The sequence below is a fragment of the Numenius arquata genome, chromosome 8 (genome assembly GCF_964106895.1).
Source record: "Numenius arquata chromosome 8, bNumArq3.hap1.1, whole genome shotgun sequence".
NCBI lineage: Eukaryota > Metazoa > Chordata > Aves > Charadriiformes > Scolopacidae > Numenius > Numenius arquata.
The window spans coordinates 23,152,922-23,166,651 of record NC_133583.1 but is presented as its reverse complement, the minus strand read 5'-3'; the positions used below and the strand labels follow the sequence as shown (position 1 = coordinate 23,166,651).

The following is a 13,730-nucleotide window of genomic DNA, read 5'->3' as shown; positions in this document are numbered from 1 at the left end:
TATGCAGAGTTATAGATAAAAGCTAGACAATGAAGAGCAAGCAGTTAATACTGCACTTCAGCTCAGCACAGGACTGTTACACCACCTAATCCCCACAATGCTATTTTACTTATTTTTTTTTTTTCAAATCTGTCTTTTAAAACACTGTTTATGCTGCTGAATCCTGATACTGGTTTTGCACAATTTGGGACCTAAGGCTTGTCTATTTACTAAAGTTTCTATAGTTATAAGTACAGCAGACGTGTACTTAGTTTGGTATAAAAAATGCTTGCAACTATTTTCCTATAGAGATAAGAGAAAGAGAATGGTAATCTTACACTGGGTAAGAATTTCCACTCAAGATGTTAATGGTTTATTTAAGTATCACAGTGACTGATTAATATGTTCCCATTTACAGCTTTCCTTTAGCTTTGTTTTTGTCAGGTAGATCTTCAGAGCAGGACTTACCTTGTATTAGAAATTATACTAAAGCGTGAGACAAAAATGTTTTCTGCTCAGGCAGACTTGTTTTCAGTTTTCTTGTTAGAGGAGAATCGTTATATATTTGACTTCAAACTTGTCAACAGACTGAAAATGAGGAGGGGAGGGAAGAGAGCAGAGAAGGCATATAACTTGGGGACAGTCAGCTTGGCAAGTAGCAACTAAAATTACACATGGTGTGATCTAGAAATCATGCTGCCATTATATTATTAGCTTTGCTGAAACCGCCCCTTGCAAAATTTGAGTTTGAGGTTTTAGGTTTACTTTTACTTTTAGGTTTACTTTTAGGTTTACTTTTAAGAATTTGAGAAAATCAAGATGGCTTTACATTAAATGCTTTTAGTTGAGCTATTCCCGTCCATATAACACACACAGTGTGAAGTACGTAATTAGCCAAACTCTAGAGCTTGAAACACACCATCAACTAAACTTCTAATTGCTAGGACAGTCAGTGAAGCTGTTGAATTTGAAGGTGATGCACACCAAAAAGAAGGTACAGTCCATGTCGTAGAATCACAGAATCCCAGGTTTGAGGGGACCTCAAGGATCATCTGGTCCCACCTTTCTTCGCAAAAGCCTGGTCTAGACAAGGTGGCCCAGCACCCCCTCCAGCTGAATCTTAAAAGTGTCCAATGATGGGGAATCCACCGCTTCCCTGGGGAGATTATTCCAGTGGCTGATTCGTATTGTGAAAAATTTTCTTCTTGTGTCCAATGGGAATCTCACCTGGAGAAACTTGTACCCATCACCCCTTGTCTTTTCCGTGTGACTCCTTGTAAAAAGGGAGTCTCCATCTTCTTTATCTGCCCAAATCTGAAGTCTTGGACAACTCTGTAACCAGGGAATCATCTTTATTTTTCATTTTTGAGCTTCTGTTGTAGATTTTCAGTGAACATATTGCTGTTTCAACAGGTACTGCGATGGCTGCAGGAGTTCTGCTGCAAAATGAACTACCCTATTCTTCGTTGCTAGAGAGCAGTCTGTATCTTGCAAATATGAGTTCAGGTAATAATTCTTCTCTGATATGCCATTCATAAAATGTGCTTAGAGAAATTCTGAAAAAAAAAAAAAATCCATAGAAAATTTAAAACCCAGAAATACTGTCCCCAGTTATAAACATAAAATGTCTCTAACAAAACCAAACTGCATTACTTTATCATCACCATGGTGTGTTAATATGTTGAGCTTTTCTCCGACTTCCATATTGTCAGGTCTCTTCATTGAAGAAACTATGTGATTTTTGTGCTCAGAAGCTGCATAGCTCTGAAAATACAAACATGCCTTCAATAAAACTCCCCTTTCTATTAAAGCATTTAAATTCTTTTAGGATGTAATTCTTTCTTACTGTTTTGGGTGAGTACTTGCAAATCCTGCTAGATTCAGTAGGGAAATAATGATGTGCAGCATTTTATTTTGCTCATTTCTGGCTGCACTATCATCTGATATATACTGAAGACAAGTTTCTGGGAAGAAAAGGAGAAAAAGAATTAAATATAAGAAAGCAGTGGAATTAACTAGAAAATATTTTTCATGTCTCTTGGCTATAGGTAGCACTTGAAATAGCCTTTTCCATCTCCTTTCTCCTCCACCCAACCCCCAAAATAGAAGCATATTTAAGTATTTCCTCACCTCTTGCTGTCAGCTTTCTTGTTGAATTAGAGTAGTCAGAGCTTTGAGACAACAGCCAAAAGAGGCAGCTTTAACATTTTCCTTTTCTTCTACGACATCACTGCTGATGTTTCAGGCCTGGTATCTACGGCAAACGTTACCACGTTTCCTTAGGAGCTCCAGTATTCAAAATTCAGTCACTCAGTTCCTGTTCAGTACCTAGAGGAAACAGGATATTTTTGCCTGATGAATTTTTATCAGAAGAAAGCTTTCTCTTATGTAAATTCCTCTGTAAGAGTTACTGGTTTTGTAGTACAAAATGAAACACAGACTGAAGATAGTATATATATCTTTAGGAAAATGCACTGGGATAAATACGCTTATTGAACAAAGTTGTGGTGGGTTTTCTTGATGTCTCCAGTCTTTAAGGTGCAGTCTAATGCACAGACAGTGGGGTGACAAAATTCTTTTAGCATCGCTATAGTCTGTTCTCCACATGGTTGCGTGAGAATTTTGTACTTCTGAGAGCGTTGCAGTCTTTCTGGCCAGCTCATTCTCCTCCCCAGCACACTGGAAGCCAAGTGGGAGGCGATTTGCCACCTAATGTCTACCTTTAGAAGCCTAAAGCACTCAACTGATACATCTCCTCCTCCCCGTAATCTGCTTTATCTCAGTCTGTAGGGCTAACAGCTTTGCTTTCAAGGCTGTGCCCTGAAAAAAAATAAGCCTTTTGTTTTGAATAACAAATTGTGTTTTGTTAGAAGATATGAATGGTCCAGAGCGAACAGTCTACAATTCATCATGTACTGAACCATTTCAGTAGGAACACACTAATCCCAATCATTACAGAGCTAATGATGCATTTTGGAGCAACTGAGTGGAGGAGGAGAGGTGGTTGTGGAATGTTAAACCAAGAGGTGGGGGTGTATAATGTACTTACAGTTTTCTCAGGAAGCAGAGCCTCCAGCGATGTTTTGATTGCTCTTTTGAATCCTGTATTTTGTATCTTAGCGAGTTCTGAATGCCTGTTATTGACAACGAGCTAAATACTCACATTGTTTATGGAAAATGTTTTGGTTGTTCCCGGCCCGTTTTCAAAATCATCTACTTGAGATGCAACTATTTCCATCAAGCAGCGGTACAGCGTGTCCCAAACAGGCTCAGTTCCTATAGAATGGAGCGGTCCCAAGCTGGCAGCAGCGCTTTCATTGTCAGTTGCCATGGAGACAGCTCAGCCCGTGCTGACGAGCTGCCGGAGCAAACGAAGGATGCTCAGTTCTCCCCAACTTCAGTGCTGAGCAACTTGAATTCCCCGGCAGTGCATCCCCTGCAGCCTTCCTAGGCGGTAGCCAGGGCTGCCCAGTCATGCAGGGCTCACCCCAAAGGCGTTCGGCAGTGAGTATTTTTAGCAATTTTTTCCAGGGTCGGAGGCATTCTTCCTCCGATCCCCTTCTTCGAGTGATCCAGAGGCGCCGGAGCTCAGTTGTAGAGCTACTCTCCTCATCGACTCACCGGGTTATGGTGGCGATATCGTCTCTGAGCCCCGAGGAGCTGGATGCAACTTTCCCCGAAAAAAAAAGTAAAGTACTTTTCATTAAGGCTGTTGGCAGTTCTGGGTATTTTCTTGGTACTAAATTAATATACTTTGGTTCTGTTAACTGTTTTATATATAGGCATAAAATACTGGGTTTAAATTTTTTTTTCCTGTTTTTTATATTTTCTTAACTGATTCCTTATTTGGGGATTAATATATGCTTTTCACTCTACCAGCTCAGTTATAAAGAAGAGATAAAACAGAAGCACAGGTTTGCACATACACCAAGTATATGGCTAAGTATTTTTGCTTTCAGGTGGAAGAGGACTGTGACATTTTTTTCTGTTGCAAGGGATATTGTACACCTCGAACTTCATCAGAAAAACCAAACTTATTATGAGAGAATACAACTTTTGCAGTAATGCAAGCAATGATTTCCCCCCAGAATCTTTACTTTAAGTCTGTGTTGAAAAATGAGCTTTAAATATATATTCCATATATTTATGCTCTTTGCAACTTCATCAATTTAATGTTGAACCGATACTTTGAAGGTGGAGATGAATTTCTAAGCTTCTGTACTAAATCTTATTTTTTCCTGTGTTCTAGGAAGTTCGAGGCGTCCGACAGCAAAATACACCAAAGTCGGGGAGCGCCTTCGTCATGTCATTCCTGGTCACATGCAGTGCTCGATGGCATGTGGTGGACGTGCCTGCAAGTATGAAAACCCGGCTCGATGGAGTGACCAGGAGCAAGCCATTAAAGGGCTCTACTCTTCTTGGTAATCAGCAGCATTTACTCTTGCTATGCGTAACCGCCTCGATTGTGTTTATTAAAAGGGAGAATTCAAAGTAAAATAATGAGTTATTTTAAAATCAACTACTGCTAAGTATAAAACGTAATGATAGCTTGATTCAGAATTACAACTTGACAGTAAACCATAATGGCCATTGTACAAAGCCCAGTAAAGATGATGAAAGATTTCTGTTGACTTACAATAAGTCTGGCTCAGATCCAAAAGAATAAATACCTCTCTGTTATGAATTATAAAAAAAACCTGTTCTGGGTTATAGACAGTTCTTGCTAAGGTTTAAAATGCAAATTAATTAAAATGTGTTCATCATAGGATTTAAAAGTAAAAACATGTACTGAAGATGAAATAATGTAAGGTATGTGCTCAAAAGCATATTCCTATGCAGTAATATTCACGTGAAATGTACCTTTATATCGTACTGATTTTTTTTGTAACAACAAATGCTATTCAGAAGCACCTTAAAGGGCCAAACAGAGATGTGAGTCCAGATTTCTCTTCAAAGGAATTTTTTAATATGTCCATTGGCCTAGCATTTAAACAGTTCCAGTCATGGTCATTTGGTATGTCGTATCTGTATCAGCTTAAGAAGATTTATCACTAGCACTAAAGAGAGTAGAATTTTTTGAAAAATCATTTCTAGTTAATCAGCAAGGTATTTGTGTCTTATTGTATTCTTATTTTGGTAGATTCATACCCAGGACATTATTAATAACAACATTATTATCTACTTTTCTAATTTCCCAGGATAACAGATAACATACTGGCAATGGCTCGACCCTCAACAGAATTAATTGAAAAGTACAACATTATTGAACAGTTTGAAAGGTAACAAATTTATTAATTATTTATTTTGGGTATGGCCAGTGTAATTCCTGATCCATTTTGTCTTTCAACATAGATTTGGATTGTTTATAAAGATCCTTTCATTTTTAATAATATACAGGTAAAGATTTATCCTCCACTAAGAATAAATGCGTGTTTCAGAAAATAAGGGATAATGAGATTTTGGCTGCATATAATGCTTTGACTCATCTATTCCTTCCCTAAGACGTGGCATAAAAACCATAATTAACCTTCAGCGTCCTGGGGAGCACGCGAGCTGTGGGAATCCGCTGGAACAAGAAAGCGGCTTCACCTACCTTCCTGAAGCTTTCATGGAGGCTGGAAGTAAGATCACTCCTGCTGCTCTTCCTCATTAATTATTGATTTTGGCACTTAAAGATATTTTTACTTGAATTCCTGTGTGTTAAAAGCAGCCATGTAAGAAATGCTGAACAAAGTGGGATGTAAACATGAAACTTGGCAACTATAACCAAGAGTGAGTAGCATATTATTGAAAATCATATGTATATCATATATATGTAGAGTGAGCTGGAGGGTGTATGTTCAGGTGTTTAGAATAAAGAAAGGACAACAGCTAGTTAAATCTTTCTTTTTCTTCTGAGTTCACAAATACATAAAACACTAACGGTGTTTCAAATTCTGGTACAATTCATTTTTTCTTATCTAGACTATAAAATGTTATTTCATTTGAGGACATTTGTATTCACAGTACCTTTGTATTTTCTTGTTACGGTGAGATGAGAAAAAGTGCCTCTCTGTAAGAAACAGCTTTGTACTGAAGAAGTGCTTTTATTTCTAAAGGGAAAAAATTACCCTCTACCTATATATAGCTCAGTAATTTCTGTATGAATCACTCGGGTTTGTTGCACCTTTTACATTCTAGCTGAACTTTAGTTTGACAAATCTTTGCTAGCTTCAGGTATTTATCAAATTTCAATAGCAAGTGTACACTGAAATGGGAAAATAATCTCCCAAACAATACATAGTCACATTCTAAGATCCATTATTCAATTTTACACTGTTGTTTATTATTAGTCATCTCTCCTCTGCATATAGTACTGAAAATCTCACATTCAGTGTGGCAGAAGATAACTCTCTCTCTTTCTATTGTAGTTTATTTTTATAATTTTGGATGGAAGGATTATGGAGTGGCGTCTCTCACTACTATACTTGATATGGTGAAAGTGATGGCCTTTGCCTTGCAGGAAGGGAGGGTGGCTGTTCATTGTCACGCAGGGCTCGGTCGGACGGGTACGTGCTCGGCTGCATTTTGTTTTGCTAAAAATGTAAAACAGTCTCTGGTAATAAATTATTAATAATTGGTTTAGATTCTATATCATTGTGTGGTGTTTGGCCAACCCAGGACACATTGCAAGATGTACTACTATAAATGATTAAAAATGCTAAACAATTCTGTGAAAATGATCTGAATGGCTAGGGGAGATCAGTTTTAGTATATTAAAACCAGAAACCTGTAAGGTTAGAAAATTTTTGAATCTGTATGATAATCCCCTGTTACATTCCAATGGGACAGCTGCTTTTTGATAGGAATAATTCCCCTAGTACACTTTGATTGTCCAATATTTATTACATGGTTACAAACCTGCCACTTGTTAGATCAGGTAGATTTGGGGGAGCAGCTAAAATTTTATTTACTTCTTTCAAGACCCTTTTGCCCTCCTGTAGAAACCACCATGGCTGCTGTGTTCACACGTGGTGGAACTCCTAGAGATGCTGTGGTGAGAAACCAGCTCCCACTGAAAGCGTAGTGAGAAAGGATTTGCTGTTGTGTAGTCCAACAAATGCAGCTGTACTTGGGTAACAGCAGCATGTAACAGAGGGTGAAAAGCCTGTATCTTTACCTATATTACTTTTTGTCTTATAGTTCTTCAACTAATGTTTGTCTTTACATTTTCCAGGTGTTCTAATAGCTTGCTACTTAGTTTTTGCAACAAGAATGAGTGCTGACCAAGCCATTCTTTTTGTCAGAGCGAAACGGCCTAATTCTATTCAGACCAGAGGGCAGTTGTTATGCATCAGAGAATTCACTCAGTTCTTGGTTCCTCTGAGAAACGTATTTGCCTGCTGCGAGCCCAAGGCTCACACAGTGACGCTGTCCCAATACCTGACCCGCCAGAGGCATCTGCTCCATGGATATGAGAGCAGGCATCTCAAACACGTGCCAAAGCTCATTCACCTGGTTTGCAAACTGTTGCTCGACTTGGCTGAAAACAGACAAGTGATTGAAGCGGAACTGTTAGATATACCAGATCTCTCAGCTGAAATCGAAAAGACTGTTTCTCAGCTGGTGTCCACCCAGCTGGACAGGGAACTGGCCAGGCAGGACAGCGATACCTCCAATTCCTCCCACACCCACTCCTCCGCTTTTGACACCCAGGATTCTCTTTTCTCCCTGGGACACGAATGCGACCCTCTTTGGAAAAGAAGGAACGTTGAATGCCTTCAGCCTCTTACTCATCTGAAAAGGCGTCTAAGCTACAGTGATTCAGATTTAAGGAGAACTGAGTTTCTTCTAGAACAAGGAGAAACCGCGTGGACGGTACCTGCTCAGATATTACTGTGCAGCAGCCTCAAGCAGAACAGTAGTGAGGAAAGTTCTGCCACAGGCAACCAAAAGCCCCAGTTGGATTTAAACAAAGAAGCATTAGTGCGGAATACGTGTATGTTCTGGAGTCAAGGTAAATTTAATTTGGATGGACGGAAAGATGGATCCTCGCTTTATCACAGAAGGAACTCTACCAAAGAAGTCCAACGCAGCAGAACCTTTTCTTCAGGTCTAGCATCTATCCACAATGCCAGGGAGCCTGGAACGCCGAGGCATAATTTTACCAATGAGGTTGGTCACAGAAAAGACCGCAAGACTAATATGTATAGCAGAAGAGTCTACGTCTCCGAGGAGTCCGATTCTTCTTCCTCTTCTAAAGTGAACTTTTCCATTGGATACGAAAGCCAAGGTAGCAAAGATGTGTCAGAGGCGATTCCACACATTGTTCTGCAGTCAGAACTAAGCCTGGAAGCCCGAAGAGTTTTGGCAGCGAAAGCACTTGCAGATATAAATGAATTTCTGGGTGAGGATGAAGTGAAGCAGAAGGTGGAAATGTGGCAGGTAACTTTTAACTTGATTCAATATTGGGGGTTCTGCGTATTTCACGTGGGCTAATTCCTAGAATGGCAAAAGTGCCACCACGGGCTTTGAAGTGGCACCTTGGGACACCAGTTTATACTCTGGTTCAGTAAGTGATTGTCAGTTATGGGCCAGTTCTTTCAAAAGAGAGCAAGATGCACCTACAAATGTTGGTCTTTAGCAGGAGATTAGAGCATTGTTTCTGGTTGTGTTCATTCATTTTACTGACTAATGAAAACTGATGTAATTATCTGTGGTTGTAACTTGGCCACTGGTAGCATGAAAGTACTGCAGATTTTAAGGTAGAGCTGTGTTGTTTTTAATCACTGCTTTCTCAGAACTAATCAGAGGATTCTGTGTGTAAAGGTATAAGAATTTAGTAGAAACTGAACTGCTTATCCTCAAAACCAGATCCCCTGAACAATGTTTGAAGTTGGAATCCAAAGCTGTTTTATGTATTCTAGTAGATAATTGGGAGGTTCTGAGCTGCACTGTTTTAAAGAATCACTTGTGTTACTGCTGATTAATGTTGATGCTTTGGAAAAAAATAGAGGGCTTTTTTTTGTGTAACTCTTAAGTCTTCTTTTCTGTTGGAAAGTAAACAGCCAAGTACTGCTACAATCAAAGAGAATGTTGGCAAAAGTAAGTAGATGATGCATTTTCATGTTTTTTTTTTTTGTTTTGTTTTGTTTTTTTAAGAAAGAACTGAATTCTCGAGATGGAGCTTGGGATAAAATCTGCACCGAGAGAGATCCTTTTATCCTCTGTAGCTTGATGTGGTCCTGGATAGAGCAGCTGAAAGAACCTGTTATATCCAAAGATGACATTGACATGCTGGCAAAAAATGGCACAGAATCACAGGATGCACTTTATTTACTGAGAAAGGTAGATGTTCTATATGTCAATTCATTCTTTAGCTGCCGAGTACATTTTGTTAATGTGTGTTAAACTATTCATTTATGGCTTTTAGGCAAGGGAATTGCACTTTCAAAAGGCAACTTCAATCTCTTTAAAAATCAGAATGGGGATTACTTTGGTATTGAATAGTATGAATTGTAATCAATACTATGATGATGAATATTTTAAGAAAAACACCAGATACTGTCTTTGAACACCATTCAGCAGAAGCTCAACTTCAGCATATTGCCCTGCAAATCCTGTAGTTTGAGATGAGAAACTTTTGCTCTGTGACTCCATCTATGGCTTTCATTAATGTCCCATCTGGCAGCTGTGCTGAGTGGTTGTCGTATTTGCTGTGTAAACATCTTAATCCATCATCTGTGGAAGAGCTGGGACAAGGAATAGGAAGAATTTACCAATTCAAGGAATCAGAAGCCAGGCCAAATTCTTCTATGTAATTCAGAACTGGGGCCATCTGTATTCTGAAATTCCTGTGAGAAACAGGTACTTCTGATCCAAACTGTTTAACTGTGCTTTCCCCAAAGGGCTACATGTGGGGTAAATTAAAAAAATATAAAAATCGCTTTTCTTAATCTCTTAATCACACAAATTTATTTCCTAATTCTTCAGGAATTCTTTGTTTCCAAAGTCTTTATGAAGAAAATAGGGCCCCTTTTAACAGCCTTCAGATATTCAAGAATACAGCTTCAGAACTTTATGTGCAGTCACCATCTTCATGACGTAACGGTCAGAATTCCCAAGTTCGTCTAAAAACATCATGTTTCTTCCTGAAGCATTCTTCCCCTCTGTCAGATTTTTAACTTTCCATTTGTATTAAATAAAAAAATAACTGCTTGATACCTGTTATAAATGAATGGGAAAGGAATAATAATTATGGAGTTTTTAAAATTTAAAATATTCATTTTACCTTATTTAATCTTAGCCTGTATTATTTCAGAACCAGAGAACAGTTGAGTTGGCAGGGACCTCTGGATGTCTTCTAGTCCTACTGCCCTGTTCCAAACAGAGCCAACTAGAGCAGGTCGCTTGTGTGACAGATGCTCCAGTCCCTTTGTAGTCATCTTTGTGGCCCCTCCATGGCCTTCTTGTACCAAGGAGCCTAGAACTGGACCTGGTGCTCCAGATGTGTCCCCTCAATTGGCCTCTAATGCAGCTCAGGATGCTCTTAAGCTGCTTTTATCACAGGGGCCTGTTGCTGGCTCATGTTCAGCTTTGCGTGTGTTGGGACACCCAGGTTCTTTCCTGCTAATCTTCCCCCTGTACATACTGATGCATAATTAGCTGCCCTTCCTAGAAATCCCTGAAGTTTTAATTTAATTTTCACTGTTAAGTGAACTGTGAGCCCAGAGATCTGTCTCCCTTGAAGAAGGGATGGGAAGTAGCAGCCCCAGAGATAGTGCTGCTCCCTTTCTGCATTCTTGCTAGCGCTGCCCAGGTGTCTTTCTGCCAGCTTCCTTTAATGGTGAAGGAGATGTGGTAGGACAGAGAGATGCAAATCATCCTGTGTTCATTGGGAAAGAGTCCTAAACATAGCAATTGGAACTGAAAAGATCAAATCTGACTTTTTTCTCTGCCAATTCACATGAATGCTACTTGAAAAGTCTCTGGATGCACACCTGACCTCCTAGAAATTTCCAGAGCAGTTTGTGGTACAGTAACTGGGAAGAGTAGGTACACTAACTAAGGGAAGAGTTTCTCCCATCATGACTGAAATAATTATGTAGAGGCTCTTTAGGCTTGTGAAAATTCCCTCCCTGACTCCTGCACCTGAAGGTTTCACTACAGGCAGGCACAGTCTGATATTTAAACAGCAATTAACAAAAACTGAGAGCAAAATGTTTTTTTCAGGAAAATATTCCTTCTAATGAGCTGCTGTTCCTTTTACCCACCAGGAGCAGTGTCAGACCATCCTTTGTATTTTACACTGTGTGGTGAACTTGCACGCGCTGCCAGCTGATGTGGAGGAGGCCTTACTCGCTCGTGCTATTAAAGCTTTCACTAAGGCAAGTAACCATTTGTCTGTGACATCGCATTTAGTTGATTTAAACAGCGAGGGGTTAATCAACAGAGCAGGGCTCTGCATGGAAAGTGACAGTAATTCCTTCACACTTAGTGCTTATCCATTTCAGAGCTTGCATTTCATAATAATCAGCCTACATAAAGGATGGGAAATATTCTTACCATAATTGAATTCTGCCACTACAGCCTTAATCTTTTGGTATCATTTTTTTTCTGTTTCTGGATCACTGCCAATTCATGGGCTTCTTCACATTAGGGAAAAGATCATTTTTAAGATATTTTAAGAGAATAATTAGTCACTGGGAGTAGTTTACCAAAGGGTTTGGTAGACTCTGTACTACTTGGGAGTCTTTCCATCAGATGAAATCATTTTCTGAAGTTACATGGCAATTCAGTTATGTTTCGGGCCCTTAATATAGGATGTGTATAAATAACTCCTGCTTTTGGAATCATTTAATAGCAGTGAGAGGTTAATCGTGCTATCGCTCGGCTCCGAGCTGCTTTCTTCTGGGGTTCCGCAGGTGAAATGATTTGAACAGAACGTTCCTGATCTCTGGTACATCTACAGACATGGCACCTCTTAAAACGATCACGACATTCCTCCTCCTGCTAGTTTGTTTGAACGTCTAGTCAGCATAAAACTGGAAATACTTAGCACTAAGTGCTCCATCATGACACCCATATTTTCTTTGATAAATCTTACAAACTTTTTTTTTTGGAAATGTTGGTTATCTACTTTGCATTTTGCTGTGTGACATCTATTTAACAACTGAACTTCAATTTCTGCCTTTTACTAGACAAGCTTCGATTCTGAAAATGGACCGTATGTTTACAATACCTTGAAAAAAGTATTTAAACAAACACTAGAAGAAAAAAGAAAAAAGCTTAAGGAAGGAACAGAGAACTCCTCTTGATGCCTGCACAGCTATGCCGAAGAATTAGATGGGCCTACCAAATTATTTTGCCTTTTCCAGCTACTGTATTTTGTGCTATCCGGCATGATTTACCTAACAAGTTATTAACAAAGCATTTTATTTTTTTAGAGGGAGTTTTAGTGACAATTGTTCTATCTACACAGTTCTAAAGAACAGCCCATGCGTGACCGCCCTGTAGATTTGAGTTCAGGTACGATGCTTTTATATTGTGAACTGCTTTTTACTTTTCAAACATATTTATTGATTTAGAAACCTCTGTCATTGGCAAAGCAACGGTATTTTCAAGTTATACAACTGCCATAAGTTCAGTGCCATGGTACACAAGGTTTAATAGATTGAGTTAATATTATGTATTAAGTATGTTTACATTATTTGATTTTACTTTGCAGAAAATAAACATTGACTGAACTTATTAAATGCCTTTTCCTTTTAGAAATTTTAAAAGAAGACTAATAATGAACAGATTTTGAGTTCTACTATTGATGGCAAATCATTTTTTCTTTTGGATCTCTTAAATAAGTGCTGTCAATGTATTTCTAAAAGGCGTTTCAGTAGAGAAACACATTAAGTGTATTGGGGCCATATTTTAGACTTTTTTGGCTAAGAAAGCTTTAACGTGTTTTTAACAGAAAATTGGTTGTGGCATTTTATGCGCTTTGAATTAGAGTAAAATTTTACCTTATTAGCTAAACTTTTATAGATCTTATTTTAAGGGAGAAAACACTTAATTATCAAACCTTAATAAGGTTATAATTCTGTCTGTACTTAAGTTCAGCAAAAACTTGCATACATACATGTAACATAATAACACTAAAAAATAGTCAATGAAAAACTTACTATCTACAATACACTTTGTAGAGGTATTTTTATCTACAAAGACAGAAACGACCAGGATATCACCATAACTGCAGTTTTTGATTACAGCTGTAGGATTCGGACTGGAACGCCAGTTTGCAGGAGTAACAGTTTGTCCAGTTTGATATATGTAAGTAGTTAAACAAGAATCTGTCCTTTCCCAAAATATTTTTATTCAGTACTGTAAATGACTAATATTTTGATTTGAAAATAGATCAGTTTAAAATACATATAAATTTTACATGCTTCAACTACTAGCTGATTATGTATCAAAGATCCAAATAAGTACTTTGGCAGAATCATCCTAAAGTGAGTGCATTTGAAATTAAAATATTGCGTAGGAATCACATACACGAGAGCAGCTTTGTAAAGAGACAAGGCAACATAACAAGCAGTTCAACGTCAGCCAGCGCACCCCAGCAGACACCTGGGGAAGGCCAAAATGCATTTGAAAGAAGAAAGAAGAAATTATTTCAGTTTACTCCAGTTAAGGGCTCCAAATAGCAAAGCACCAGTTCCTGGTATTACACAATTGATGTGTAGAAACCGGATTGGTATTGTTTAAATTAATGTAAGTAA

At 38.5% G+C, this 13,730-nt stretch overlaps 1 protein-coding gene across 2 annotated transcripts; it reads left to right on the top strand.

Annotated features, from left to right (window-relative positions):
* The first annotated feature begins 1,398 nt into the window (after positions 1–1,398).
* On the top strand, positions 1,399–12,707 carry PTPDC1 (protein tyrosine phosphatase domain containing 1). 2 transcript variants are annotated; one of them, XM_074152121.1, is made up of 9 exons: positions 1,399–1,485; positions 4,229–4,400; positions 5,178–5,258; positions 5,482–5,600; positions 6,390–6,527; positions 7,196–8,403; positions 9,121–9,306; positions 11,235–11,345; positions 12,159–12,707. In XM_074152121.1, exons 1-9 carry the CDS (start codon positions 1,401–1,403, stop codon positions 12,273–12,275), a joined length of 2,217 nt encoding a protein of 738 aa, XP_074008222.1. In that variant the 5' UTR covers positions 1,399–1,400; the 3' UTR covers positions 12,276–12,707. The 2 variants fall into 2 exon arrangements, with proteins under 2 accessions (XP_074008222.1, XP_074008221.1); XM_074152120.1 differs by lacking the exon at positions 1,399–1,485 and adding an exon at positions 3,454–3,667 and having other exon boundaries at positions 12,159–12,275.
* The last annotated feature ends 1,023 nt before the right edge of the window (positions 12,708–13,730 follow it).

What these genes read in the sequence shown, in the direction of transcription:
- PTPDC1 (XM_074152120.1), top strand. Translation starts at nt 3,454, where the DNA reads ATGCAGGGCTCACCCCAAAGGCGTTCGGCAGTGAGTATTTTTAGCAAT. An exon ending in AACTTTCCCCGAAAAAAAAA is followed by an intron (nt 3,668 to 4,228) that starts GTAAAGTACTTT and finishes CCTGTGTTCTAG; the next exon opens with GAAGTTCGAGGCGTCCGACA. An exon ending in ATTATTGAACAGTTTGAAAG is followed by an intron (nt 5,259 to 5,481) that starts GTAACAAATTTA and finishes TCCTTCCCTAAG; the next exon opens with ACGTGGCATAAAAACCATAA.